Genomic DNA, 27,427 nt, shown 5'->3' with positions numbered 1-27,427 from the left:
AGAAAAGATCTCTCAGTCCAGGGCGATAGTATCTTTTCTGGGGAGGCCTCTCCCCCAGGATTCCAGGGCCAGCAACTTGGTAGCCTGTCTCCAGTAGACTCAGTGCAGATGGGGATGCTCTTAGCTCCACTTAGGGTTCTTAATTTTCAAAGGGGGGTGGGAACAAACAAGCAGACAGACTCTCAGACTTCTGACATTCATGGCCAAAAATGGAAATACTCCCTCTGACATTCAGAATGTGAGTACCAATACATACACTGCTGGCTTGGTTGCGGTCTCCTGAAGCAAATGATGACCCAAGATTTTGTACGAAAAATACTTCTCTGATCAATAGGTCTTGATATTCATCCAAACGGTGATCTGCTTTTTCTCCCCCATCTTACAGTTGGGGAAATCAAGGCAAGGAATTTGTGTTTTGCCTCTTGAAGATGATGGATGGATTGTAGTGGATTAACAACAAAAAAAGCACCCCTTACCCAACAAAACCCCATCGCCAGCAATCCACGAGGTTATAGAAAATAGCAGGGTGATAATGGAGTTAAGAGACTGGATCCACATCTGGGTTCAATCCTGGCTCAGACACAGACTCTCTGTGTGACTTTGAGAAAGGAACTTCATCTCACAACTCCCGCCATTTGTAAAATGAGAACAAAGATAGTCCCTTTGTCTCGTCTGTTTGGACAGTAGGCTCTTTATAAGGCTCTCTCTTTCTTTGTATACGTACAGCACCTAACGTAATGGGGTTTGATCTCGGTTAGGGCCTCTAGTCAGTGCAATGATACAAAACAACAGACAATAAAAATACCAGCTCAGGAACTGTGTTGAGCCAACCCATGAACAAATAATTTTAATGGTTTTCAGCAGACCCATAGTTTTGTAGGAGCTCCACTGTCTCATCTCACTGAAGTTGGACAGATACAGTAAACACAACAAATATATGATACAACCCATCACAGCTGGATTAAAAAAATACACAAAAAATATAATACATAAAAAATGGTTTTACATTGTGGACTGACACAGCTCTACAAATGGTGACCATAACCCTGGTAAGCTTTACAAAGTCTTTAAAAAAATAAAACAGTACTTCATGTGAAATTCATAAATATAATGGGGGCGGAAGAAAGGAAGGGGCTTGGTTATTAAGAGTCTCTGGGTACCTGTTTAAGTCCCGTTACGGGAGAGCCAAGCACTTGGCATCTCTGCTGCTGTCCCTTAGGGGTGAGCGGCATCCGGGCTAACGGGCAGCACGCACATGTGTATTTGTGTCCGCAAACCAGAGGTCAGAGGGCGTGTGAGAACAGCCAGGGAACTAGGCAGCGGATCTACTGCATGATGCTCTGAGATTACAAGGGAGGGAAGGATGCAGATGAAGGGCTAAGAAACATAAAACAGTCCAGTTTAAGAAGAGATTCTTTCAAACGGGGCCTTGGCCCAGTGCGAGAGCAGGGCAAAAACAAAGGCGGGGTGGGGTTGGGTTTTTATAAAGCCCAACTCGGCTAGCAGAGCAAACTCCCCCCACCCTCCCCTCAGCGAGGGGACAGGAGCCTGCCTCAGGAGTGTATACAGCGCCCTCTCTTGAGAAGGCAGGTTTAGGAAGGGGAAGAGCAGGGGGGCATTGTTGCATGTCCGCATGCTGACGGGAATGCTTGGAAAAGGGGGGGGGTGAACCTCAATTCCCAAAGTTTTAGATCTGCGAGTGAAACAAACAAACATGCTACATATAATAAACCCAGCCAGGTCTCCCCACCACTGGAACACGGGCACAGAAAGGGAGAGTTGCCTGGGCCTATGGGGATTCAGGATTCTCCCCCTCCCGAACTGCATAGACTGCAGCTCCCCGCCGCCTCCTCCCACTAGAGCTACTCCAGCTGTTCCCTACCCTGCAGCTAGAGGTGGGCCGAAGCATCCAGACATCAGCGCACTCGGCCTTCGAGAATCAGCCATGGATGAATGAGTCTTCCGAGGAAAGAAGCTTGTGCCACTCTGAGACAGCTACTCTCCCAGCACTATCACCACCACCACCCACGCCCAGGGGGACAGGGAGCCTGGGACATTTGCTCTACCCACCCAAGGGGACTGGGGACCAAGGCTCAGACTAACTCGGGGTGCAGGGATGGCAGTCCTGGGAGCCTCCACACGCCTTCGCCCTCAATTCCACGTACCGTCCATCCTTGGAACTTCAGCGCCTGCTATTTGCTCCCCACCACCGCCGTGTTATTCTCTGCAGTAAGGTGTTTCCTGAGCGAATGCACTGGGCTTTGCAGTATTGCTGCTCTGGTTCCGACAGGCCACCCCATCAACGGTCCCAGTGGCTCCTCAGGCTCATGTGGGCATAGGAGTGTCTGTCAAGACTCCCCGGGAAGGTGTTTCCAGGACACCCATGAGTGGCACCAATTGCAATGTTACTAGAATAGTTCAATACGTTGTACTAGAAAAACTCTGACCAACAGATGGTTTCCTTCACGGGTTGGAAACCTGCTCCCTCTTCACAATTCCCTCAATGCTCCTGACAGTTTCCCCCAGTCACAGAAACCCAAGGCTGCCATATTGGATTCCCACACGGCAGCACCCAGGGCCGCCATATTGGATTCAAAGGCCCATAGCTTGGCTGCCTGCCTACCTAGCTAGCTATGCGATAACTGTGCACCTGGCCACCAAGCAATGTCTGGGCATCTAGCCATCAGAACAACATGCTAATCAATCCCTAGGTCAAGCGGGGGGGGTAAAAAGGAAGAAGAAACGGATCAAAACTGAAGATTCAGCCCCTTGAAAGCGAGGCTAAGTCGGCTGGGAAAGACAGGGTATGAAGCAATGAAATGTCAGTCTCCATAACATCCCCTTCCCCTCCCTTCCGCATCCTCAACCCAGCACTGCTCTCACTTTCCTCCCAGGAGGGAGGGAGGAAGGCAGCAATGAAATGACAAGCCATTAACCCACCAGTTTAGGAAGCAGCACAATGCAGGAGGGCTCACATGTCTGTGAGATCCCTCCCTTGTCCCCCTTCATCCGGAGCAGGCCCCCTCCTGAAGACAGAGAAAGGAAGAGAAGTCTGCAGAGTGATGGGGAGGGAGAGGATCCTAAGGACAGTTGCTCTCCTTCCACTACATCTATGCCACTTACATGCACCAAACCCTTGAGATCTGCACAATCACCGTCTGCCTGATATGACCAGTCTCTTCCTTCAGGCACCATCTCAAAGACCCCCGCTCTCTTTGGGTCCCTTTCCAGAGATCTGCAGTCTCCTAGGAGACAGACATTTTTCCAGCACTGGGACCTCCCCTTACAGCAGCCTCGCTGGGCTCAGGCCTACAAGCTAATCTAGCAGGGCATCAAGGACCCCTGGACTCCAGACACTAGCAGGCCCATCCATTCCCCCTCTTCATGCTAGCAATCTCTCTTGCTCCAGCCCCCGCCAGACTCACTCGCCTTAGTGGCAAAAGAAGCGGGTTCCCACTCCTAACTCCCTCCTGCAGTACCGCCTCCTCCCCGAAACGCAGCCCCAGATAGCTCCCCCCGTTAGTAACAAAGTTCTCAAAGGAAATCCCCATTTCCAGCGACAGGCTCAGAGCTCCTCAGTGGAAAAGCCACGTCCCTCAGCAGGGATTGGAAAGGGCATAGGAGAGGCAGTTTAGTGTGAGAGGCGTGCTGGGAAGTGCGTGAGGCTGTGGGAAGAGCCGATGGGGCAAGGGAAAAGCTTAAACCGAAAAAAAGTCAGACCGAAAATGCCAAAGAGGAAGAGACAGGAAATTTACATATGTAAATTAGGGTAGGAAAACACAATGCTGTTGCCATTTCCCTATTACTTACTATTAAGCCACAAATGAATAATTAGAGGAACACTACTGAGTAAAAACCCCTAGGCCTAAGCCTGGGTGGTGCGGAGAACCCTGACTTCAGGGGGAGAGGAGGACCCTCATCACCCTTTATTCCGGTTTGTTTCAGTAGCACTGAGGGGCCTTAGCAGGGCCCCACCGTGCTAGGTGTTGTATAGACACACAGCGCTGGGGCCTGGATTTTTGTTACAAAACCCCAGACAAACATCTTTCCCAGCACTGCCAACTAATAGCCCCGGAGGTCGTTAAAACCAGATTTTTCCACACTCAGATCCATTTTGCATCTTTTTGTTTTGCTAGTTGGCCTGTTTCTGCTTCTGAACTGACACTATATGCGTCAGTTTCACTTTGGTTCCAGTCACTTTCACAAGGCTGGGCTGCAAACGCTGCAGGGGCAGGAGAGTTCAACCCCAATTCAAAATACACTCGCTTCTTACAAAATACGTATTTTAAAACCTAATTTTAAAAAAATCATGAAAAAAATGTTTCCATTCAAGTTTGGGCAACTCTCCCAAATGCCCCTTTAAATTACAAATCCTAAATTTTGGACCTTCACTACCCAACAGTGTCCCTTTAAGCCGTACTCTAGCCATATCACCACCTTCCATTTTGTCACAGCCACGTAGCCAGATTTCAGCCAATGCGACACACCTGAAGTCCAGGGAATTGTGTGGTTTACACCACCGGTGGATTTGGCTAATGGGGATAATGGGAGGTGGGTTATAAGGTACCAGTGTGGTGGATGGGTAGACCCCACTCCATTGTCTGCAGATGGGAACGATCAGGAAAGCAATGAGGGTTGGTAGGGAAAGTTAATACCCTGCTAAACTGATCTTCCGGCTTTGGTCTAAGCTTTTCCTGTGTCTCTGCCATGAAGTCAGATGCCAAAACATCAGCAAGAGTTGCTTAAAGCTTCCAGTCGCTTGGGATGTTTGAGAATTTCCTGGGTGATCCCATCCTTTCCCAGTTGGCACATAGCCCTCTCAGATTCTGCCTGAGTACAGACATTATACTGCTGTCTCCATAGCCTCGGAGAGCTCTTTTCTCCAGTGGAGCCCCTTCCTGTCCCTCTGCTACCCTCTGGTTCTCCCACCACCTGCTCTGACCTCCCACAAACAGCCATGCCCTTAGGACCCTCTTCTCTCAACTGGCTCAACACACGCACCAAGGTGATGCACCAACACTCCCAACATCTGGGACACTGCTGTGGGACCACCGCCCTCCCACACGAACCATAATGCCAGACCTATTGTTGTGGTACCTCCATAACCACAGCTCCAGGGACAGTGTTGCAGGATCACTGCACTCCTGAAACAAATACAGCGCTCAGTGCCACTGCTGTGATAACACGTTTTACAGTCACCATTCCCTCTTGCAACCAACTGACGGGGACGTTCCACACAAAGACCTGACCCATGTCTCTGGGGGCCATGCTGGCTGTGCACATAGCCCACTGCAGAGAGTGGGGCAGAAAAATTCTCCCTTTCCCATGCCCGATTCCAGACCAAACCATGTCTTGTTGGATAAACCAGGCAGCATCCACTTTCTCATCCCACTCCGAAAGGCCATTTCGGCACCATCCACTCATCAGAACGAAGCCAGGCAGAGCTGGGCCAGGGCGCACGATCATTTATATCTGAGCAAGGAGGAAGGAGGTGCATCTGGGTATTAAGAAGGGGTTGTCGGTCTATGTGGCAACATGCCGCTCTAGGACGGCATGCTGGGAAAGGCACACAGGCGGTAGGCGTCAGCAATGACGAAGGCCAAGTCTTTCCCCTTCCAGCTCTGGATGAGCCCTTCCTTTCGCTCTATGGTTTCTTTTTCTTTTTTTTTTTTTTTAAATTGTTCCTAAGTAGAAAACATCTTTGATTGTGAGTCAGTCTTTTTGGCTTTTCTTTTTCTCGTTTTCAAAAGACTTCCGCCGAGGCATCCTGCACGGGCAGCTTCTCCGCAAAGACCTCTCCCACCCACGCCCCGCCCATCCCACAGGGCCTCTAGTCTTTGACCAACTTGTACACGTGGTGCTGGGCGCCGTGCTCGCTGGTGGATACCTCAAAAACAAAGGCTATACAGAGCAAGGTTTCCTGGGTATCCCGATTTGTAACAACCTGGGTGGACAGGAGAGAGAGCAGAGTCAGGAGAGTCCACAGATGGGTTTTGTGTTACCTTGTAAGGCAGTTTTACCATGTGGATTTATTTTATAGATCTGTATCCTCTCACCACACCCACGCCCCCTCCATCCCCCCAGAGAGAGAGAGAGAGAGTCTCCGCTGGCTTGTACCTCGTGAACCCACTTGCCCCAGTACAACGTAGATGAAATCTAAAGCTGGTGCAAACTCCAAACTTTTGTTTCATGGGACATTTTTGACACTTTGCAAAAACAAATATTTTCAAAATTTCCCATGAAACAGAAATTCCACCCCCCAAAAGTAGTGTTGGAAAAATTTTGAAATTTTATTTCAAAGTGCAATTTTTCTTTAGAAATTTATATTATTTTAAAAATGTTTTTATATAATTTTGTTTACATTAGTTCTGATATGACATGACATATGATGGCAGATTTTACACTACTACTACACGTCATGGAATAATGTACAAATGATAAAAATCTACAAATAAACAAAACAAACAAACATTTCCAAAAGAAATTTCATTTGGAAAATAAATTTTCTGGGGGAAATGGCATTGAAATCTACATAATTTCTCAAAAATTTTCAGTTTTGTCTAAACAGTATTTGTTTGATGGAAAACTCTTTTGAGGACTATTTTGTGACCAGCTCTAGTGAATTACATGTAGCGGGGTACACAGCTGCATATATATTTATTAATATGGATGTCTCTATAGTGTCTATTCACATTTCATTTTTACTGTATTTTATAAACACATGCACTTTTGAAGGATAACATTTGTGTGAACAAAAAGGGATTAACACCCCCCGCCCCTCTCCCCAAACTCTCTCAAAATCCCTGTGAGATTTTGCCTCAAACTTTCCCAAAAAGGCCACCTTGGCACAAGATGTGGCCTGTAAAAATTCTAGGTTCTAGGGAACTTGGTTTGATAAGGAAATGGCTTTGAAAAAATTAGAGCCTGTGTTTTCAAAATGATTTTAGGCACCGAACTTGAATCACCTTAAACCAGCCTGATTTCCAGCGGGCAGATGCTCAGCACTGTCTGACTATCAGGGTTCTTTAAGGCATCCCAAGGAGTGCACCCAGAATAATGAGTCACTTCTGAAAGTTTAGGCCCTGGTCTATAATGGGGGGACATCTTCAGTCTTAACCTTGGACGGGGGAGGGGATTTGCACCTACATGCAACAAAGGGTGGTCATATGACTGTGGTCATCAGTAAGTCATGCATCACTTATGCATGGTGAGCCTGGAAGTGGAGAACAGGGATGGAGGAAGGAAGGAAGGAGGCAAGGTCGGGTACCTGCAGGATGGTGAAATTCTCCAGGACGCTGTTCATCATGTACTTCTCCGGGAGATGCTTCAGTTTGTGGATGAAGTTGATCATGTATTCGCACATGGGGGACCGATGGATTCGATAGACGAACCGGCCATTCTCCAGCCGTGCGTACTCTGTCTGCAGGAGAATGGATCCAGGTGCTCAGTGTTACTACACAGTTAGCCCATGGCTGACATCAGAGAGTGCAAAGGAGCAGGCAGCAATAAGAGCATGCAGGATGGAGGATGTAGGTAGCAAACACACGGGGATCTGCAGCAAGAGCCTAAGTGAACTGGGATAATATCACTGCAGAAGGCTGAAATTTACTAGCTCAGGTACTAGATGCGGCTAGATCTGTTTAAGGAACATGGGCTTTAGCAGTTTTCATCCAGCTATTTCCACTCAATCGTGCCCTTAGGCTGTTAGGTCTTTGGGGCCGGATTCTGTTAGCATCTGGCACATTTTACCTGTGACACAGCACCGCACATTCCTATGGTAAATAATAATGACACAGATCTCTGTTAATTCAGCTTTGAAACCCCAGGGAGGTAGATACCCTCTCCATTTTACAGATGGAGAAACTGAGGCACAGAGGGGCAGTGACTCCACCAAATGACACAGGGAGCCAGCTGCAGAACTGGGAATGGGATGCAGGGGCACCGACTCTCAGCCCCCTGCTCTTGCCAGTCTCACTGTCTCCTGGAGCCAAGACCAGATCCCAAGGAGGCCTGACTCGCCACCTCGTGCTCTAGCCACTAGCCCGCACTCCCTCACAGGCGTGGGACTCACCTCTACCTTCTCGACGACTTGCTTCCCAAAGGAGCACACCTTGGTGGAGACGGTGACGGTCATGTTCTCTGCACTGCTGTACTGGCTGCTCACGCCATAGAAGGTCCCAGGACCGTCCTGGATCGTGCTGTTCAGATCCGCCTAAAGCAGAGGGAGAGGGAGGGTGTTACCAGGAACTGAGCTAAGCTTTGGCTGGAGGTGGGAAGGTCCAGAATGTGGAGCTCTGGGGGACAGGGACCTGGAGGTAAAAAAAAAAAATCACTGATTTATAGAACTACCACCTTTCTCCGCAGACTGACTGCACAGAGAGCACGTCAGCCCCTCCTGAGACGCACCCACGTCTGGGGAGAAAGACGGCAGCTGTTGGACAGCGTACAGCAAGAGCGCACGCTAGGTTAGGCCAGGGAGTGGAGAATACCATATAAGCCACTGCAACCCAGCGGGCTGGGCAGAGAATTGAGGCAGGATGTAGTTACCCCAGTTGGAATTTGGCCAGGACATCGGAGCTAAATACCTCTGTTCTTGCAAACACTGCTGCCGGATCTTAAAACCAAGGTCCTTACCCTTGGGGCCATTCCCATCTCAGGAGGACACAGTATGGACAACCTTAAGAGGTCAGAAAGCAGGAGTCAGACCCACCCACCCCGCCCCAAACCAGGAAACTTTTAAAAGTGTGTTTTGATCAGTCTTGATTTTTGAACGTGTGCGCGCATGTGCGCAGTGCCGCCAGCTCTCCCAAACGTACAGAGAAAGGAGATTTTGGCCCCCTGTGGGAGACACGCTGGTGCGGAGCTTCCAGCTTCTCCCCAGCCCCCACTCGTTAATTTCATGCCTCCCCCGTCCCCACAACCTGCCCCTCCTCCAGGCCAGCAATTAATTTTGTGGCCCTCCCCTCTCAGCCCCCATATCAGCTCTGTCCTCCCTGCGGCTCCAGAGGTTCTTCTCCTCCCTCTCCTGGGCCGGGGGGGCAACTGGAATGGGCACCTCTTGCTGGAAGGGGGATACGATTTCAGGGGCACTTCAGACCTCCTCTTCCCAGGCCCAGTGTTGCAGGCAGGGAGGGACAGAGAGCAGCCTGACCCCCTGCTTACAGGATGAGGGACTGTCTCCCTCCCGTGCCAATGGTGTCGGCTGCGCCAGCTATTCCCCGCCGGAAGCACGTGGCTGGGGCTGAAATGGCAGCGTTGAAGATGGCACGTCCCTGGGTTGAGCAGTGACGTAGAGGGAAGAGCCCCCTCCCAACACAGCCTCCCTCCCAGCACTGCACTGACTTGGGAGGGAAGCGGGTCCCTCGTCTGACTCACCCACACCTGTTCCTGCCGTCTCCAGTGAGCCTGGAAGATCTCCCACCCAAGCCTGGACCCAGCCCAAGCTGGTGTGGCTTGTAAAGACAGGCAGGATCACCCCCCAAGTGATATGGCTGATAAAAGCCCCTGCATGTCTGTCCACAGCTGCCAGCTGCCACCCTGGCTTCTCGTGAAGAGCAAACTTCTTCCGGCTTGACTCAAATCATTGTACAAACAGGGCTGCTGGCTCCTGCCCGTCACGGTGCGCGGGAGCATTTGGGAGGGGCTCTAGAGGCACAGCTGGGCATTGGCGAGGGTGTGTGCACTGTCCTTACCCAGAACTTGACAAGGAAGAAGGCGTTCTGGGGTCCTCTCTCGTAGAGCTCCTTCAGGCCCCCCTTCTTTTCGGGGAACTTGTCATAGATCTGGCGGATGTCCACGGCCTCCAGCAGGGGGTCGCTGTATGAGGGGTTCGTCTGCCCGATGTGCACGAAGAGGTGTTTGCTATACTGTAGAGGAAGCAGGAAGGGTTAGCGTCGTGGGAGCAGTCATCGGTCGCCCTAGATGCATGCACACCACGGAACCACAGCCACCACGGTGAAGCTGTGTCAGACGCCGGGACCCAGAACCCTCCGGCCTCCCATCACCACCCAGGCTTAGAGATCACAGGGACGCAAGCTATGCCTAGAATCATTCTCCACTCCCCTCTGCTGCACAGGGGCAGCTCTGGGAGACCCCAGACATGTGCCTGGGCGCCAATGCTTGGTGCTAAGCAGCATAGGGACAGGGGAAATGCCCCCTCTGATCAATGGGACGCCCCCTCCCCTTCAGTCTGGTTGGGAGGGTGGGGTGGGGGTTCCGAACTCCCAGCGCCCCCCACAGGGTTACCGTTTCAGCATCCCGCGGCACCTCCATAAACGCCGAGTACTCCAGGAGCCGCAGCTTGGCGGAAGCGATGGTGCGGTCCTGCCAGACGGGCACGGCCGAGGCAGCCGGTGGGAGAGGAGCCAGGGGCTCGTAACCTAGAAGGGAGATGGAGAGACCATCCAGCAAGCCATGGGATAACCCCCCCATCCCCTAGAGCATCTTGGGGCAGCTCCGGGAAATCTGTTCCCGCAACGCGCACGTGGAAAACGATCTGGCGGGTCTCAGCAAGTCCAGCTTCCCTTTCTCCTAGCCGCCGCTGGCCTTGTTTCCTACATTAACACAGGTCTAGATGGCAGGTTTGCTGTGCATCGAGTTGATGCGCAGTACGTAAGCTGCAGTGGCAGCATGTGCATGGACAGTGGTTTCTATCGGCATCATTGCACACACACGATAACTTGGAGCGCCGTAAGTGCGGGGCATTCGGGGGGGACCTCGAGGCTGGCTCTAGAGCTGTCATGCAATGGGGCTGACAACCCCCTTCCTTGGGGGCCTATTCCAGCGCCCAGTAGGAGGTGGCAGACACACACCTCTCTCTATGTGGTCTACCACTAGAGAGGGACACGGAGCCACATCGCGTTAGTATTGCCAGGAAGCTTCCCCTGGCGTACAGCCCGGTCCGACTCTCAGCCTGCACATGCTCCCTTCGGATTCGTGAGACCCACACCAGCTCCAGATCACGTTCTGTGTGTTTAACCCTTTCGTTCGTTCTGTGAACACTGGGGGTAAACAGAGGCCTGTCCCACCAGGGACATCCCCCACTCTCCCATCCCTGCTAACTTTTGGGGACGGGGGCTGACGGTTATTTAAATTACACACACGCACAGCACCTAACACCATGGGGCTTTGATTCCTGATCGAGGTGCGTAGGCACCACAGCACTGTCAATAACAATCACCCTCCCTTCCCCATGAGCAGTGGTTCCCAACCGGGGGTACGCATGCCCCTGGGGGTACGGAGAGGTCTTCTGGGGGGTACGTCACGTCATCTAGCTATTTGCCTAGTTTTACAACAGGCTACAGAAAAAGCACTAGCGAAGTCAGTACCAAGTAAAATTTCATACAGACAAGGACCTATTTATACTGCTCTATATACCATACACTGAAATGTAATACTCCATATTCATACTCCAGTGGATTTATTTTATAATTATATGGTAAACATGAGCAAGTCGGCCATTTCTCAGTACTAGTGGCCGTGACATTTTGGTATGTTTCTGTCTGATTTTGTAAGTCCTAGTTTCAATCCCCGTGGGTGACCCAGCCAGCATCATGGTTATATATTGAGCCAGAAACACAGGTGGAAATCCCCCATCTCACAAACAATAATCTGATTAGCCAGGAAGACCAGTTAGCCACAACAGATCCTGGAAGGGTTGTTAGCCAAGACCAGCGATCCTCTAAGGCATTGGTTCTCAACCTTTCCAGACTGCTGTCCCCCCTTCAGGAGGTTGATTTGTCTTGCGTATCCCCAAGTTTCACCTCACTTAGAAACTACTTGCTTCTGGAGCCAAGATCATTAGCCTTTACTGCGTGGGCTAAAGAACAGACTCCCTTACCTTGGAAGAAGTAATAGACACACTAACCTCTACACCTGGTCTAGCCACTAGGGAGCGATAAAGAGCCACGCTGGGTTAGCTGGGTTACCTTTGGAAAGGTGGAAGGATCAGTGGGTGTGCTGGGCGGCTGCTCTATTTCTGGGCACACCGGGTGGCAGGGTGTTGCTGATAACAGAATTAAACAGGGCAGGTTCTCGTCCCAGCGGACTGAGGAGACTCAGGATCAGGGGCAGTCTTGGGAGTTTTGCACCCTGGTGAATTACAGACTGTGATGTGGAGGTGACACCCTAGTATCTGGGGCTTGGACCAATTCTCCAGGACTGGTAGCTGGGGTGTCATCTCTGATGCAGAAGAGACAATTCTGCCCTCAAGTGTGAATCCCGGGGGCAGGAGATGATGGAAAGAGGAGGAAAAAGCCCCCCAGAAGTTAGCGCTCAGGTGGCCATGGCAACAGGACACAGAGATGCATATGTGAACATGCACATGAGCAGTGGGCAGAAGCTGGGGGTGGAGCCTTCATCTGGGGGAGGAGCCAAGGGCATTAAGGCAAGCAAACAAATATTTCTGCGCCTCCAAGAGGCAAGGCACTGGCGGAAATCTGGCCACCAGTGAAAGTGACCCACTTACTGGCTAGTGATGGAGGCATTGGTGGCTGGATGGGGTAGGCTGGTTGTGCAAATGGTTTAATGCTGAAAAACAAAGTGCATCATTAGGGAAGTTAATGAGAATCTCGTTTATAAAGTGTCCCCCCACCCCACCTCCTCTCCGTAGGGAGCTGATGGACGCTTCCTGGACAATTAAGACAAGAACATCGATACCCAAAATCCATGCTTTGTGCCTGTGCACATGCACAGAGAGATCAGCTGCTAATTCTCAGCTCCCTACATCTGCCTGCCCTGCTCTCTCCTCCCCAAATGAAGAGGCCTTCTGTGCCCCTCCCACTACTCTCCACCATGGACTGGGATACGTCCCATCCTCCCTCTCTGACACATCCCCTTAGTCTAGTACAGGGATCAGCAACCTTTCAGAAGTGGTGTGCCAAGTCTTCATTTAATCACTCTAATTTAAGGTTTTGCATGCCAGTAATACATTTTAATGTTTTTAGAAGGTCTCTTTCTATAAGTCTATACTATATAACTAATCTATTGTTGTATGTAAAGTAAATAAGGTTTTTAAAATGTTTAAGAAACTTCATTTAAAATTAAATTAAAATGCAAAGCCCCCGGACTGGTGGCCAGGACCTGGGCAGTGTGAGTGCCACTGAAAATCAGCTCGTGTTCCGCCTTTGGCACCTGTGCCATAGGTTGCCTACCCCTGGTCTAGTATAAATGCAGCTCGTCCGGAGGCCCATGTTCTCAGTGCACACAGCAATCAGCCAGACACCAGCGCTGGTTGGACCCCAGAGATCATCAGGACCAAGTCATTAGCAGCGAGATGTTGGTGGATCATTGCCACAGCCTCAGGCCAGAGATACAGCAGTCCTCCATCCATCAACACACTCAGCACGGGCAGTGGCCAGGCAAACATTCCCCACAGCCCACCCCAGAGGAACCCACCCCTGGTGGTAGAGGGGAGTTCTACACCCAGGTTTCTGACCCTCTCCTGACTACATGGGAGCCAGCTGTGTGCATCAGGTTGTTCTCCACACACTGCTCACATGCAGTCTTAAAAACGTGCACACCAGTGATTTGCCTAAGCTGGCAGAGTTGGGCATAGGACCTAGGAGACCTGGCCCCCCGGGGTCCCTGCTCTTCCAGTAACAGCACACTGCTTTCCTGATCTCTGACTGACACAAGAACTTGGGGGGAGAAAACCAAGGCATATTAAAGCTTCAGCAGCCATAAATATGGTCTGATCGAGACTTGAGGTGCCTCTTTACTTACTCCTGAGAGGGTCCAGGCTGTCCTGGGATAGACCCGCTCCAAAACTGGGGAAACAAAAGCACACACGAAGGAATGGTCAGGACTTAGCCGCACATCCCAACACCCCGCGACACATCTTGCCGCCCCTTTGAGCGGGCTTTAAGGTTGCACAACAAGCCTACAGCCAACCGGGACACCACGTCTTCAGCAGGAAATCCGCTAGGGGAATGCCGTAGCTGTGAGCTCCCCAAGGGCCAATTCTCCTGCCCCTTTCCTCAACAAAGCTGCCTGTCGGGAGAGCTTAGGACTGGAGTAGCTGTGAGCTCCCTTGCAGCCACCCCTCCCCTGCTGTTCCCTGTATCAACTCCCAGGGCGGCAGGTGAGCCTGTGGTGGCTCGACCTCCTTCCTAGACAGTGTTCCTAGCCCATTCCATGTGGCAGATCCTGCCGGGCTGGGAACACAGGGCGAGCCTTCTACCTGGGGAGAGTGGAGTCCCTTACCCTGGGGGGAGCAGAGAAGACAGCCTGAGGAAGAGGAGGAGGGGGGCTGAGTTTGTTCTGCAGGACGCTGGCGGATACGATCTGTGCGGATGACATGGAGGCCATACTCTGCAGGGCCTTGTCCTTCGAGACCTGGTCCTTTGAGAGAGGAGAGGAGGAACAGAAAGCGTGGTTACCAACCCAAACCCGACAGACCGACTGACACCAATTACCCCCCTCAGCCCAAAGGAGCCCAATGTGCTTTACAAACTGGATCTATACATACAAAGGGATCCCTTCAACTGCCCCTGTGATGCAGCCACCTCTGGGGTGGAGCGTGGCAGCTGTTTATCATTGCCATGCATTGCTACACAACAGTTTAGGACAGGAAGTCACGGAGAATAATGCAGTCAATGAAACAGCAGGGGGAACTTGCGAAGGAGAACAGAAACCGCCCAGACTGGAATTAGCTCACATCAACATCCCAAGGAATTGTTGAGCACAAGTGGCCAGGGCTTCGGTTTTAAATCTCACGTGTGAGAGGGCACCCTTGGCAGCACTGTCTGGGTTCTGACTCAGAGAGAAAACACCCCACCTACCCCCGCACTGAATCACTGATACCAAGGACTTTTTCTTGGGGGGGGGGGGGGGTGTCTCTGTCTATGGGAGAGGGCCAGGGAATATTAAAAGGATAAAGAAACAGTTAAAGAAAGTAACTGCAAACTCAAGCACTACTTACCAAGTTCATGGCCTGTACATAAAAGAAAGGAATAGCAACGGTTAGTATGTTTGCAACAATCCCAGAGCAGAGGCACATCTGCACCCTTATAGGAGTCATTAACATACTGACCCTTTGAAGAACCAAGGGAAGATGGGTCTGACTTTGGAAACAAACCAAATCTAAACCTGGGTGGTTTCTAATGGACCTGGTCTCCCTGTGTTTACGACCCTGGTTGGCAATCTGGGTATGTGGGACGCCAGGGTGTGAATGGGTACAACAGATCCGTGTGGGCTGGTAACCTCTTCTCAGTTAGGCACCACTGAGTAGTGCACGGGCTGCCATGAAATACCAGAATAGGCTGCACTAGTACGTGAAGCTAAGAATAGTGAGCCAGGGGCTGATTGGGCATGAAGTAATCTTACCCAGCACACACATGTACGTGCGTGACATATGCTCCAGCAGCGGAGGCACGCCTGGTTCTATACGTGCACACAATAGAAAGGCAGGGAATGAGGAGTGCCTGGCTGTATGCGAACAGCGGTGCTGGAACCATTTTTATACTGGGGGAGGTGATGGGGGAAACCATGTATTTGGTTGTGAACTGATTGGCTGTGCACATGTAGATCTGAGTGGAGAGAGGAGCGGGAAGAGTGCTGGGTAGAGGAGATTTAAAGGGATGCGTCTGAGGAAATGATCCTCAGCTGTTTTACGACGGATTGATTTGAGAATTTCCAGGCCTGCACATAGATCCTCATTTGGGTTAGTGGATCTTCTGGGTTTTTAATATCATCAAGTCTTTCCCATTCGCCACCTCTTACAAGTTTTAAAGCTGGCAAAGTGAAATGAGAAAACAGGCATCAAAAATAACCTCTGCTTATCATGCTCAGCTCCAGGGACATTGGGAAGGAGCCATAGGAAGGAGAGGATTAAAACCAGGAAATCGATGTGTGCGTTTGTATCAGCAGCTCATCTCTCTCTCTCCAAACTGCATGGACCTCAAGAGCTGAGCTCCCATTTGGGCCTCTAAGGAAGTGGCCACATTTTCAGAAGGGCTCAGTGCGGTGGGTGCACACTGGGTGTGGAGCACTAGATAATCTGTCCCTAGACATGTGTGTTTATATGAGGCAACTGGAAAAAGGAGCAAGGTTTCCTTTTTGCAATAACTATTTGGCTCACTCAGCAGGAACAGAGGGTTCTGCAATCTTTCCCAGCGCATCTGTGGTCATCCTAGTGCAGAGGTTCTCAAACAGGGGGTCGGGACCCCTCAGGGGTCACAAGGTTGTTAAATGGGGGGGGGTCGCAAGCTGTCAGCCTCCACCCCAAACCCTGCTTTGCCTCCAGCATTTATAATGGAGTTACCTATATTTAGAAATGTTTTTAATTTATAAGAGGGGTCACACTCAGAGGCTTGCTGTGTGAAAGGGGTCACCAGTAAAAAAGTTTGAGAACCACTGTCCTAGTGTGCTTACTACGTATGCATGCCCTGATCATCAGATCATATATTGCTTTTCCTCCTCAGAGCTTAACTTGAGGCTTGATCGGCCGATTCATTTTGAACCAGTTTTAAGAGCCCCCAGAGACTCAGGAGATGGATGTATTTTAAAAATCAATATTACACAGTCCTGTAGCGTCTAAGAGCTACGTGCACGGACACAGGTTTGAGGCGTAGAGAGAACCAAAAGGCAGTCGGACTTGGCTGTATTAAAAAGAGGATCCCAAAATGGAGATATGGCTGTTCCACACATAGGCCCTATTGGCCCTTCCAAAATTGCCCACAGGCCAGAGGAATTACAGTCCTTATGGAAGAGTCAGATGGAATTTAATAGGGACCTATAGAAATGACTCCCAAACCCTATACTAGAATTTAACAGTGAGCCAGATCCTCTCTCTAGGTTCTTTTGGACAATCCTGTAGACTCTACAGTAGGGGCAAAATTCCCTATTAAATTCTACAGGGACTTGTTAAATGGGACAGGAAGACAGAGGGCACTGGAACAAACAAATGCATATGGACCAGCAGCAAGATTTCTCCGCCACCTGGGAGTGGCCCCTGCGCCGTGCAGGCTAATCATAGTTATTGCACTATTATGGTGTGTTCGTCCCCTCTGTTTGCGGCATCCACCTGTTGTCTCTCGTCTCCTACTCAAGCTCTTCAGGGCAGGGTCTTTTAGTTAAGCGTGTGCACATGTGCTGTGCCTGGCACAATGGGGCCCCGATGGTGCGGCTCCCACAATACAAAATGAACAACAACCACAAAAGGAGGAATGTCCTGATGAGAACTTTAATTTCAGTTTCAGTTGCAAAACCCCTCCCCGCACCCTGCCCTGTGACCCCACCCCACCCCACCCACTTGTGCCTCTGGCACCCAGCAAACCACAATACAGAGAACACACAGTGGAAACAGTTACTGAAAGGTTAGTCAAACTCCACTAAGAAAGAGGGAAGGAGAGAAAGAAAAGCCAACCAGAGAAGAGACAACATTCCAGTTTTATCCTTGCTCTGCTCCCTTGGCTCCTGGATCCCTAGCCTGACCTCTAGGCAGCTAGAATGAACTGGAGCAGGGTCTCCATGGGAAGCCCCAAAGCTCCTGGCTGAGCATCCCTGCACTAGCAAGTATGTCCCACCATATGAGCCCTGTGGTTCAAACATCCCCCACCTGGCATCTCCCTGTGCTGGTCCCACAGCCCGACTGTTCCCCTACAGACTAGAAGCACAGGCCCCAACACCCACATGTCTCCTTATGGGGAGGGGCGGGGGGCAGCGTCACAGCGTGTGGGCCCTGTAGCCTGAGCATCCCGACACCTTCCAGCGTTGAGTTATTCCAGGTGGCCCACGCAGCCCGAGTGCACTAGAATCAGCAGGGACAGCATCACCCCGCACGGGCATGGGACCAACCCATGAGAGTCAGCATCTGCTGGGGGAGCATTGCCTTGGGCCCTCAGCCTCAGGCACAGGGGTGGGCTCTGCATCTCATTCCTGCCCCTTGGGGAGGTGCCCAGCGTGCTGTCCTCACCCCCTAGCTCACTAGTCTGGAGCAGCACCTGGCTAGGTTAGGCTGCAGCCTGCACTGCTCCCTCACCGTCCTGCAGTGGCGAACTTATGATGCATCTTTGCAGCCTGGGGGAGGCCCTGACCCTCCCAGCTACAGGGAAACATGCAGAGCCTTGCCCAGTGCAGGAGCTTGTGGGGAGGAGGAGGAGGAGCACTAAGGGGAAAGCCTAAGGCCCTTGCTTGCTATGTCACTGCCTTTGGGATGCACAGGCTCTGGCCAGCCCTTGCAACCTACCAACCCTGCCCTCCCCGCTCTGTGCACAGCAGGTCCCAACGTGGGCACAGGGCTCACCATCCTGCAAAGGGCGCATGGGAGGAGGTTCTCCAGGGAGGCCTCTAACTGACCTCAGGAGCTTCCTAGCTAGACCTCTCCAGCTGGAGAGATCCTGTTGCAGTCTCTTCCTGCCACCCCTTCCCCAAGGAGCGTCTGGTTCCAGGAACGAAGGGAGTGGGGGAAAGACATAAAAAGGAAAGAGAAAGCGGCACACCACAGAGCTGAGTGTGTTAGTCGTCAGCACGGCCACTGCTCGGGGGCAAGCGGGAGGTGGGAGGAAGCCGAGGAGCGCGTACCTTCAGCTTGGACTGAATCTCGCGAGATTTCCGTCTGGCTAGAACCTGCAAGTGGCTAGAGACCTGCAGAGAGAAAGCAGAAGGAGAGGGGAAAACAGCAGAGCCGTCAACCAGAGCAGAGGAGAGGAAGGAGAGGGGCTGCCCCATGCTCACACACCACGGACGCATGGGCAGGGTCTCCAACGTACCTTAATGCCAACCTGGTACTCCCGCACCTTCTTCCGAGCTAGAACCTGTATGTGGCTGGACACCTAGGGCCCGCCAAGCCGTTCAAAAAGGAAAACACAAAGAGAATGAAGACATGAACCTGCACTGCGCTGCGTGACAACAGCGCGCCGAGTGTTCGAGATACACGGGGCCAGCCCGGGGGTCAGTGGAGACTCCTGAGAACTAGCACTCCTCCTATGGAACGCAAGCAACAGTGGCCAAAAATATCGGGCCAGATCCTCAGCTGGTGTAAACGTTACGCCAGTTTATGCCAGCCTAGGATCTGGCCTATAGAGCGGGCACGTGCCCCGTGAGCACACCCCTCTTGTTTCACTTTGCAGTTTGGTTCTAACTCTGCAACCAATGGTGCTGTGGATGCCAAGGCTATTAGCGCTTGGTGGTTCTCTGCAAAGGGGGCCCATCTAACCAACAAAGAGATGGTTTCTCTAACTGCCAGCCTTGCACGCTCAGCCCAGGCTCCTTCCTTCTCGTGCGTCACCGTCAGGGAGGGAGTTTGTGAAAGGCAAATTCTGCCCTTCCACATGGCTGTGCCAACCCTGTGAGGTTCTGCTAGGCGGAATCTGGCCCTGTAGTTGCAGCATAGCGAATCATTCCAGGGAAGATGCAGGAGCCAGAACAGACTCCAGCAGGCTCCCCCACATCTCTGTGAATTGTGCTGCGCAAAGAGGAGGAAAAACACAGGCAAAAATTTTCAGGGCCAGGTTCACTCAAAAAAGTGAAGTCGACCAAGTTACATCGCTCAGGGCTGGGAAAAATCCATCCCCCGAGTGATGTAGTTATGCCCACCTGACCCCGGTGCAGACAGTGCTAGACAGACAGAAGAATTCTTCCATTGACCTAGCTACTGCCTCTCGGGGAGGTGGGCAGGGATGGTGTCCCTAGCCTTTGTTTGCCAGAAGCTGGGAATGGGCGACGAGGAACGGATCACTTGATGATTCCCTGTTCTGTTCATTCCCTCTGGGGCACCTGGCATTGGCCACTGTCAGAAGACAGGATACTGGGCTGGATGGACCTTTGGTCTGACCCAGTCTGGCCCTTCTTATGGATTAACTATGCCGGCAGGAGAATCCCTGGCATCACTGAGCGTCTACACTGAAGTGCTGTCAAGTGTAGACAAGCTCCAAGTCTGGGCATCTAAAGATAGGGACCTAAATAAAAGGTGGCTGGTTTCCAGAGAATCCACAACCCTCACTCAGGTCAATGAGAGCTGTAAACCTTGGAAAATCAGGTGTGTGCCGTGTCATTATAGCTGTATTGGTCCCAGGGGGGTGAGGTGATATCTTTTACTGGACCAACTTCTGTTGGTGAGAGAAACTTTTGAGCCACCCAGAGCTCTGATTCTGGTCTGGGAAAGGTACTCGAGCATCACAGCTAAACACAAGGTGAAACGGAAATGCACTTAACGTAGGTTAAAGAGATCATTCAAAGGGAAGTGAGCACTGCATATCTCTATAGTCCTAGGACAAAGGAGGCTTAGTGGGTTACAGGTTGCTGTAACGAGCCATAAATCCGGGGTCTTTATTAAGTCCACCAGAGCTATGAATTTAAGTCTCCAGGCTCGTCTTTTGACGGTGTCGTGCAGGATGTTTTCTATTCAGAACCCTGAATATAGAGGTAGGAACCTCTCTTGGGTCACCCAGAGCTGGAAATTTTGGCCTCATCTGTGCAGCAATGTGGTATCATTTCCCACACGCTCCCTTCTGACCATCAGCTGCCCCTACATCCTGCTCTCTTGCAACTAGTCCCAGCCCCTTGGCTGCTTCTCCAGCGCAGAGTCTGTCTGCTGTGCATCGAGATGCCCCAAACACATTTCTGATAGCGATCACCAGGTTCAGTTTGCTCTTGGGTCAAACCTCTGCCTCCAGAAGGACCCAGTGAGGGCTGCACGCTCCATAACAAAATTCCCCTCTATTCATCCATTCGAGTGGCATCTGCCTCTGCCATCCCGCCCCTACCGCTAAGCCCAGATAAGTTTTCAAGGGATCATTTCAAAGCTTTAACACAGAGGAAAAGTTCTACTGCATGGAGCCAACGTGGTCTTCTGTCTATCCACATACCTAAACAGCCCTCCCGCCCATAGGATCCAAGCACCTTACAATCCATCAGCCAAGCTATGGTGCTTATACTGCCCCCATCAATGCAGTAGCAATCACTGAAGGATTTTATCCTTCCTGGGAGGCAGGGCAGTGCTATTATCCCCTTTTACAGATGGGGAGCTGAGGCACAAGGATAGATTAATGATTTGCACAAGGTGTCTGTGTCTGAGCTGGGGATCGAACCCTTGTCTCCAAAATCCCAGTTCATTAGACTGTCCTGCCCCCACATCGCGGCTCCTCTTGCCAGCCAGTCTAGGGCTACGTGTTGTCACAGGCCGGGAGGAGCAAACGGGCGAGCGGCAGTCAGATTTCCAAGATTCTTTCCCCCTTGCGTTGGCAGGAACCCTGCTACAAACAACAGCCAGTCACAGCACCGGTGACCTGCTGTTCTAATCCCATCACGGAGCATGCACTGGACACAGCCAGAGGGAGTTTCAAGCATGGGGAGCAGCGGGACGGCTGTTGGCAACTGGACCTGTTGCAAATGGAAAGAGCCTCTCCATGGCTTATGGACAATCAGCTCCGTCCCTGGACTGGTCCAGAAGCACTCACAGACACAGGGGTGGAAGTGGATACAGGACTCCTACTCCTTTGGTCCCATGAGGCAGGTAACACCCCAGAGCTCCCACAGCAGGTGTGATTCGCTGCCAGCTGATTTTCAGTGCTGCCCTGGTTCTAGTCCCCAGTTCTGCACACCTCACCCAATACAATGCATGGGGGCAAGGAGCACAGGGCTGGCGGAGGGAGGGGATGCAGGTGGGAACAAGGAGCTCTATGACTCTCCCGCCACAACAGCCCAAGCTTCTGGTGGAGGTGGGAGAGAGCTCTTTACCCATGCCCACGGCTGACAGGACAGTATTCTAGTGCACCTGGGTTACACAAGCACCCCCGTCCTGGTAAAGAGTACTGGCAGAGAGGGACTCTAGAGCTGAATCTAGAAGAAGAGGGGATGAAAGATTCAGGATTTCGCTAGAGATCTCAAACATGCCAGTGACCATTCAGAGCTGGAGGCTGGCCTATAGAAGGAAAGGGGCCAGGTGCCCAATCCAGATCCAGGTGTTTGGGTTCAGGCCCAGATTCCACCAGAAGCGACAGGGCCGGGTGTGTATAAAACAGGAAGATCCCATGAGCCCTCGGCCCAATCACAAGCCAAACCCCAAATCAAATGACTTAGGTTCAAATAACATTTCCCATGCCCCACTCGCCATCACAGCTCCCCACAGGAGGGGAGGCAGGCATGTCGCTGCCCCATGCAGAGGGCTGCTCTTGGGACGTGGCTGGGCCCACCAGGACTCTCACGAGGCTCAGGGATGGGCGAGGCTGGGCTACGCAGGCACACACCGGTGTGCTGATCCCAACTGAATCCCAAACGCCAGGTGTTCTGACGCCTCAGGGTGGGACGACAGCAGCCGGGAACTTGCTGGATCTTAGCACAGGAGCCCCTCCTGCCTCAGCTAAAAGAGGCCACTAGCCAAGGCTGCAGCAGACTCATCCCTCTCTAGCTGGCCGTGCCACACCAGGCAGGTGCAGCATACAGGAGGCTCACCCAGCCCCGCCGGCCCAGCGAGCTGAAGACCACCGGAGGAGATAAGACGACTGTGCCGGAACAGATCAGTTCCCGGACCTCAAGCATCCGATAAGGGTGGGGATCCTCAACAATCACTATCCCTCCCTTTGCTGAGCTATGGCAGCTCCCAGCGAGTCGTGTCCGAGCCCCATAACCCCCCTTGTGATGCAGCTCAGCGTAATCCTCATTGCACGGATGGGGAAAGGGGGCACAGCGAGGGGAAATGCGAGACGCGCAGCAAGCCAGAAGCAGAGCTGGAAGTGGAACCCAGGCATCTAGACTCTGCCCTGGGCTTTGCCTGCTAGTCCACACAGTCCTTCCTCATCCTCCCAGGGCGCGACGACAAGCCGAGCGAAGGGCGCCAGACTCCCAGCACTGTCCTTGAGGCCGAGTCTATCGGCCAAAGGTCTCGCGCTCGGACCCTTTCTTCAAATAAAGTAAAGCAGGTTTTTATTTTTACCTGTTTTCTCGTCCGTGTTTTCCCCGTCCGGAGCTTGATGTATCTCGCTATCAATTCATTGCGACCTAGAGCAAGCCAAAGAGGAAGAACAAGATCAAAGCAGGAGCATCTTGCCAGGTCCTTTGCCCCGTCCCTGACACCCAAACACTTCTCTTCCCTAGTACAAAAACACCCCAGCCCTGGCCTAACCAAGGTTTCTCTCCGAGTCACAGGTGAAGTGACAAGGCTTTGCCAGAAGGGGGTGCTGTCCTGGCAGCTGTCAAGGCCAGACTGAGCCAGCTGGTGGGGCAGGCTGGAAGGGTCTGTGAGGGCCCCAGTGACAGCGTTGATGGGAAGAGAGGGGCCAGGACACAATGAAATGACCACGATGGAGGGGACCGTTCCGACTGACAGCACGCACCAAATGGTGGGCAGTTTGTGCCGACCAGAGAGCTGGGCGCAGACATGGGACACCCAGAAACTCCTCCCATCGCGTCTGCGGGACGGGAGTCCTTCCCTGCCGCGGCGCTCTTGGAGGACACCGCCAAGAATGGCAGGAGAGCTTTCTGCACTCGCTCCACCGGGAACCTGGCGCTTTGGGATCACTGCTCTTGGAGACACCCCTCCCCTCCTCTCTGCAGGCTGCAGCAGGAGGCCAGTGAGCCTGCGGAAATGGGCTAAGAGCACGGCACGAGATTTGGGTTCAGAGGTAAGCAACATTGGCAACCCCCAAAATTTTCCCCATGGCCCAATCCGCATTTCCAGGAGCACTGGCCTTTTAAACAGCCTTGCCCGACATCCTCGGCCTAATCCGAAGCAGAAGTGCTTTTGCTCCACATTTTACAGGCCAGCTGTGGCCAATCTAAATTCAAACCTCAGAGCAGCTGGGAGCTTTCTTCTCTCTCCTTCCCCCCTCCCCCACCCCCAACCGATGTGGGGGTGGGGAAGCACGCCAGATTTATTTTAATGGACCAGATGGTGGTGGTTGGAGCTAGTCATAATGCCCTTGGAGCTAGTTTAGGATTTAAAAAAAAAAAAAAAAAAAAGAGTAAAAAAGCCAAACAACTTTTGTCGCAGCGCCGACGCCCCGCGCCTTCTGGGGGCAGGGGGAGGGGCTCTCCGAACAGGCCTCACACTGTAAGGGAAGAAGCACAAGCTCCCCTCGCCCCCTCCTCACGCCTCTGCAATTCTGCCAGCAACACGGCGACAGACAGCGCCAGGTGCTGCGCTGGGTCAGCTGCGTCCCATGCCTCCCGGGGAGGGCAAGAGAAGGAAGGCTCCATGCGCGGGAGTAACAATGCTCCCTCCAAAAGAGCAGCTGGAGCAGGGACCATGTCCCTTGGGGGAGAAAAAGGGGTGTGCAACTCCTTACGGGGGTGGGACAGACCCCCCCCCCTTTGCCTCCGGAGCACGCACTCACCCAGTCCTCACTTCCCCTGTGAGGCCACTTTACAGATGGGGAAACTGAGGCACAAAGAACGGGGCAGTGACTTGCCCAAAGTCACCCAGCAGCACAGGAATAGAACTCCTGTCTTCTGAGTTCCAGTCCAGTGGCCCATCCACTCAGCCGCTCTTCCCTCACACACACAGGCAAGCTTGCCTGGGAGTAATGGGGCTCCCCACAGGGAACAGCTGGAGTGATTCCCCGCGCCCTGGGTTAACACTGGCCCCCACAGGGGACGGCTGGACTACTTCCCCTTAGAAGGCAGCTGTAGCTAATCCTGCATTCCCATAAATGCCCACAACCAGGGGCTCTGGTTCCTAGTCTCTAGCCACACAGAATCAGGTGGGCCGAGGCCCAGCCTAACCTGTCTGTACCTGCTGGGCTACCCCAAAGATGTGAGGGAGAAGAGAAGATTCCAGCCCTCAGCCCTCCCCAGTCCTTCCACTGTTGGTCTCGGGGTGCTATCTGAGAGGCCCGGTGAGGCTGATCCCGGGGGGGGAAGGGGGGGGGGCCGCGTTGGCACTGTTTGATGCATTTCCCCTCGCAGCCTCTCCACTGCAAACTGCACATTAGAAATAAACGCAGCCCAAGGAGAGTAATCAGGGAACAACTGCTAAGTACCTGGCTTGCCGCAGCCATTTCCTTCTTGTTCACCCCTGGGGTCTGAGGTCTGCTCCTTCCACCCTCGCCCTGGGGCCTCTCACCCCAGGAGGGCCCCAGACGCCACTTCTCTCGGCCTCTGCACCGTTCCCTTCACAAGGTGCGAATGGCGCCCAAGGCTAGCTGTGCCCTGGAGAGGTGCTGTTGGAAGTACGTGGCAGGTGCCCACCCAGCCTGCCTGCTCACCCTGGCAGCATGGATCTCAATCTTGACTCTCTGGCGAACTGTCAGAGCACAAGAGCCTGGGGGTTACAGCTAGGCCGGGACCTGGGAGACAAGAGACCTGAAGGATCCAGAGTCATGGTGGGCCCTGGCCTAGGAGGTAGCAGCAAGGAGGCCTAGTGGCCTGAAGAGGCTGCACTCCCGGCAGGCCCCACAGCATGGTGGAAGGCATTGAGGGGAAGCAGGAAAGGGGTGGCAGGGTGTGTGTGAGGGCAATGGAGATAACCCTGAAGATCCCTGGATCTGGACAGAGGGTGGCAAGGGAGGAGACGCTGAGAGAGGAGAGGGCAGCGCTGAGCATAGAGGCCCGGGGGCAAAGAGGAGAGGAAGAGGAGGGTGGAGAAAGGAGGACAAGAAAAGAAGAAAAAGTGACCACGGTGGAGGAGAGGGGCTTTGGGGTCACTAGGCGTCCTACAGTTCCTACAATGTACCGTAGGGCCCTGCAGGGAGGGGAGGACTGCAGAGTGGAGTGGGCCAATGTGAGATGATTGTATTTCCCGCCCTCCCATTGTGGGGACACACCAGCTCTTCTCCATCCCCACCATCCTCCCAATCTTGAGCACAGCTGAAGGAACTACAAACACAGCGCGGCCATGTGGGGCAGCCCACGCCCTGCAGTGGGGCACAGCGCAGCTGGCACACTATGGGCGTGGGGCACTGGACTATTTTCTGCGGGTATTAACAGCACACCCTCAGCCCCGCCACTGCAGGGTTCCCTGCACGGTGGGAGCCTCTTCCAGCTGCTCTGGAAGTTTGCAGAAGCCTCAAGGTGTCATCATTCCCCAAGTGCTGTGAGCGGGTCTCCCCGCTCTGTGTGTCTCTCTCACACCCTGTCCTCTCCCCTCACCTCTATTTTAACAGCATGTGTCACTTCTCCCTTGTGCCCCCCACTCTGTGGTGAACGGTGGGTAACTCTCCTCCCTCTGCATAGGGTGTGTGTGCGCGCGTGTGTGTGTGCGCGCGCGCACATGCACCCTCTGCTGTACCATGGAGCTGCGTGTCTCTTTCTGGTACTAGCACACACCAACCCTATTCTCTGCTCCCTGTGTGTGGTACCAGCAGGACAGCTCTGTGGTACCTGTGTAGCTAAGTCTGTGTGTGTCTGTCTCTGGGAACAGCGGGAAGGCCCCCGTGCATGCCCCCCCTCCCCGTCTCTATGGTACCAGGTAGCTAAGGGTCGTGCTCTCTCACTCTCTGGTACCAGCAGGCCTTGCAGGGCTGTCCCAGCCCCGTGATTCACCAGAGGTTGTGCCATTCCCTCTAGGAGGGCACGTCCCTCCTCCAAATTACCACATTCCCCAAATTCCTCTCCCCTGACACCACCACGTGAACCAGTTGGACTGCTCTGTTAAAAATAACCTAGTGGGACAACCTTCCAGCCAATCCGCGCGCCACAGCATACCAGCCCCGGCCGAGTCCAACTCAAGTTACACCTGCTGTCTGCGGGCAAGGCGCAGGCTCCCTGAGTTCCTGGCAACAACCCTGAGAGACAGAGAGACACCCCTTGCCCGACAAGCCCCAGCCCTCCACTATCACCCCATGCTCATAGCCTGGCCACCATTCAAATGCTAGAGGTTACTATAGGTCAAGGCTGCCCCCCTTCCACTGCTTCCCTCGGCCTCTCTATGCCAGCGGCTGGAAGCTCAGTCCCTCTGCAATCAGAGCACCCCTACCCCTCAAGTGCAGCGCCGGAGCTACAATGCTCCGGGATCCCCTGGAGAATCCCATCTTTAATGCCTGTCTGGATAGACAGCCATGCTGGTGGGCTGGAGAAGCCCTCGCCAAGGGAAGCTACAGAATGCCCCCCCATGTCCTGTCTTGGTCCATCACCGGCAAGAGCTCTCATCCCGTCAGAGCACAGTGGCATCCCCAAGGAAAGAACGCTACAGCAGGGGATTGCAAGCATTTCAGGGCAGGGACCGCTTCATACTGCCTAGCACAATGCAGTCCCTGGTCTCGGCTGGGACCTCTAGGTACTACTGTAATACAGCTAACAAACAACGGCCAGCAATACCGTAAGGAGACTCATGTAAGCTACTGGGAGGGGATGTTACTGCAGAAATCCTCAGAGAAGAAAATACTACTGAATTCTGTCATGATGGTCCACAACGTTACTGGCTACAATGACGAGTCTGGGGCTCGTGCTATCGAATACTAGAGTATTCTCTTAGTGGGATACTGGAGTACTGGGAGGTAAGCAGGCTGGGCAGGAACAAAAGGCAATGGGGTAACACTAGATGAACACCACT

At 52.8% G+C, this 27,427-nt stretch overlaps 1 protein-coding gene across 4 annotated transcripts in view; it reads right to left on the bottom strand.

Moving 5' to 3' along the window:
* Positions 1-809: 809 nt before the first annotated feature.
* The window catches only part of TEAD3 (TEA domain transcription factor 3), a 58,460-nt gene continuing 31,842 nt past the window's right edge, over positions 810-27,427 (bottom strand). For 2 of the 4 annotated variants that reach the window (XM_039535966.1, XM_039535967.1), the window contains 12 exons: positions 22,874-22,938; positions 18,711-18,773; positions 18,523-18,585; positions 14,921-14,932; positions 14,203-14,340; positions 13,723-13,766; positions 12,467-12,528; positions 10,246-10,379; positions 9,693-9,866; positions 8,072-8,212; positions 7,268-7,420; positions 810-5,944 (listed from right to left, as the gene is read on the bottom strand). In XM_039535966.1, the coding sequence (XP_039391900.1) occupies positions 5,831-5,944; positions 7,268-7,420; positions 8,072-8,212; positions 9,693-9,866; positions 10,246-10,379; positions 12,467-12,528; positions 13,723-13,766; positions 14,203-14,340; positions 14,921-14,932; positions 18,523-18,585; positions 18,711-18,773; positions 22,874-22,938 (1,163 nt within the window). In that variant the 3' untranslated portion in view covers positions 810-5,830. The remainder of the gene's footprint in view (positions 5,945-7,267; positions 7,421-8,071; positions 8,213-9,692; positions 9,867-10,245; positions 10,380-12,466; positions 12,529-13,722; positions 13,767-14,202; positions 14,341-14,920; positions 14,933-18,522; positions 18,586-18,710; positions 18,774-22,873; positions 22,939-27,427) is intronic. The other 2 variants (XM_039535969.1, XM_039535968.1) reach the window with 2 other exon arrangements.

Source organism: Mauremys reevesii, linkage group 4 (genome assembly GCF_016161935.1).
Source record: "Mauremys reevesii isolate NIE-2019 linkage group 4, ASM1616193v1, whole genome shotgun sequence".
Taxonomy (NCBI): Eukaryota; Metazoa; Chordata; order Testudines; family Geoemydidae; genus Mauremys; species Mauremys reevesii.
The sequence above is the reverse complement of the archived record's forward strand: the minus strand, read 5'-3'. Positions and strand labels throughout refer to the sequence as shown.